This window comes from Neopelma chrysocephalum, unplaced genomic scaffold (genome assembly GCF_003984885.1).
Source record: "Neopelma chrysocephalum unplaced genomic scaffold, ASM398488v2 Primary Assembly neopelma1_192, whole genome shotgun sequence".
NCBI classification, from domain to species: Eukaryota; Metazoa; Chordata; class Aves; order Passeriformes; family Pipridae; genus Neopelma; species Neopelma chrysocephalum.
Genome location: NW_020897854.1, coordinates 86501 through 87861, shown reverse-complemented (window position 1 = coordinate 87861; position 1361 = coordinate 86501). Strand labels below are relative to the sequence as shown.

Below are 1361 nucleotides of genomic sequence, written 5' to 3'. Positions count from 1 at the left end.
ATGCTGACGGCGGTCTGCGGCTCCCTGGGATCCCAGCCCTCGGACGCGCCCCGCGCCTCCCCGACCCACCTGGACCTGCAGCCGCTCCAGCCCTTCCAGCCGCACGCCCCCGCCGCCCCGGGAGCCCCCGACTTCGCCTCCCCGCTGCCCCCGCCGGAGCTGCCGCTGCCGGGGCCCGACGACTCCGCCTTCGCCGCCCCCGGCGCCTACGAGCCCCATGGCCCCCCGAGGTTAGAGCTGCCCCCCGACGGCCCCGCCGCCCCCGGCGCCTACGCCAAGCTGCTGCCGGCCCCCCCGGACATGGCGCACCCCTACGAGCCCTGGTTTCGGCCCCCCCACCCCGGCGCCCCCGGCGAGGAAGGAGGGGGCGTCAACTGGTGGGACCTCCACGCCGGGGCCAGCTGGATGGAGCTGCCCCCCGGGCAGGGCGGGGGGCTGCAGGTGCCCGCGCACCCGGGGCTGCCGCCGGCCCTGGGCGGGTACGGCCCCGGGGGGGAGCACCAGCTCTGCGCGCCCCCCGCCCACCTCCTGCCGCCGCCGGCGCAGCATCTCCTGGGCGCCGAGGGGGCGAAGGCGCTGGAGGGTCCCCCGGAGCCGCAGGCGGAGGGCGGGGGGCGTCCCAAAGGCGCCCGGCGGGCCGTGCCCAGGGGCGGGGGGCAGGCGGCGTGTCGCTGCCCCAACTGCCAGGAGGCCGAGAGGGGCGGCCCGTGCCCCGAGGGGGCGAAGCGCAAGCACCTGCACAACTGCCACATCCCGGGCTGCGGGAAGGCGTACGCCAAGACCTCCCACCTGAAAGCCCACCTGCGCTGGCACAGCGGCGACCGGCCCTTCGTGTGCAACTGGCTCTTCTGCGGCAAGCGCTTCACCCGCTCCGACGAGCTGCAGCGGCACCTCCAGACCCACACCGGCGCCAAGAAGTTCGCCTGCCCCGTCTGCGGCCGCGTCTTCATGCGCAGCGACCACCTGGGCAAGCACATGAAGACCCACGACGGGGGCAAGGACGGGGGCGAGCCCGACGGCGGGAAGGGCGCCGGGGACCCGTCGGCCGCCAAGGGAGGAGGCAAGAGGGAGCCCGAGGGGGGCAACGCCGCCGCCCCCACAAACTGAGCCGCTGAGCCCCGGGGGGGGGGGGCACACACCCCCGCGGGGTGGGGGGGGGGGGGACCGGGGGGACCCTTCGGGGCCGGTCTCCGAAGGGATTTGGGGGGTGGGCGCAGGGCTGGCACCTTGTGCCGCGGGCGGTGGCGAGGAGGGGGGGACAAGGGCTGGTGGCACAGCCCCGGCCCCCGCTGCGGCGTTTGGGGAGCGCCGGAGCCGGAGCTGCCCCGAGGCGGTTTCACTTGTCCCGCTCCCGCTCTCCC

General features: G+C 77.5%; 1 protein-coding gene across 1 annotated transcript; it reads left to right on the top strand.

Moving 5' to 3' along the window:
- On the top strand, positions 1-1133 carry SP6 (Sp6 transcription factor). The gene has a single exon (XM_027702699.1). The coding sequence runs from the start codon at positions 1-3 to the stop codon at positions 1105-1107; it is 1107 nt and encodes a 368-aa protein (XP_027558500.1). The 3' UTR covers positions 1108-1133.
- Positions 1134-1361: the final 228 nt, after the last annotated feature.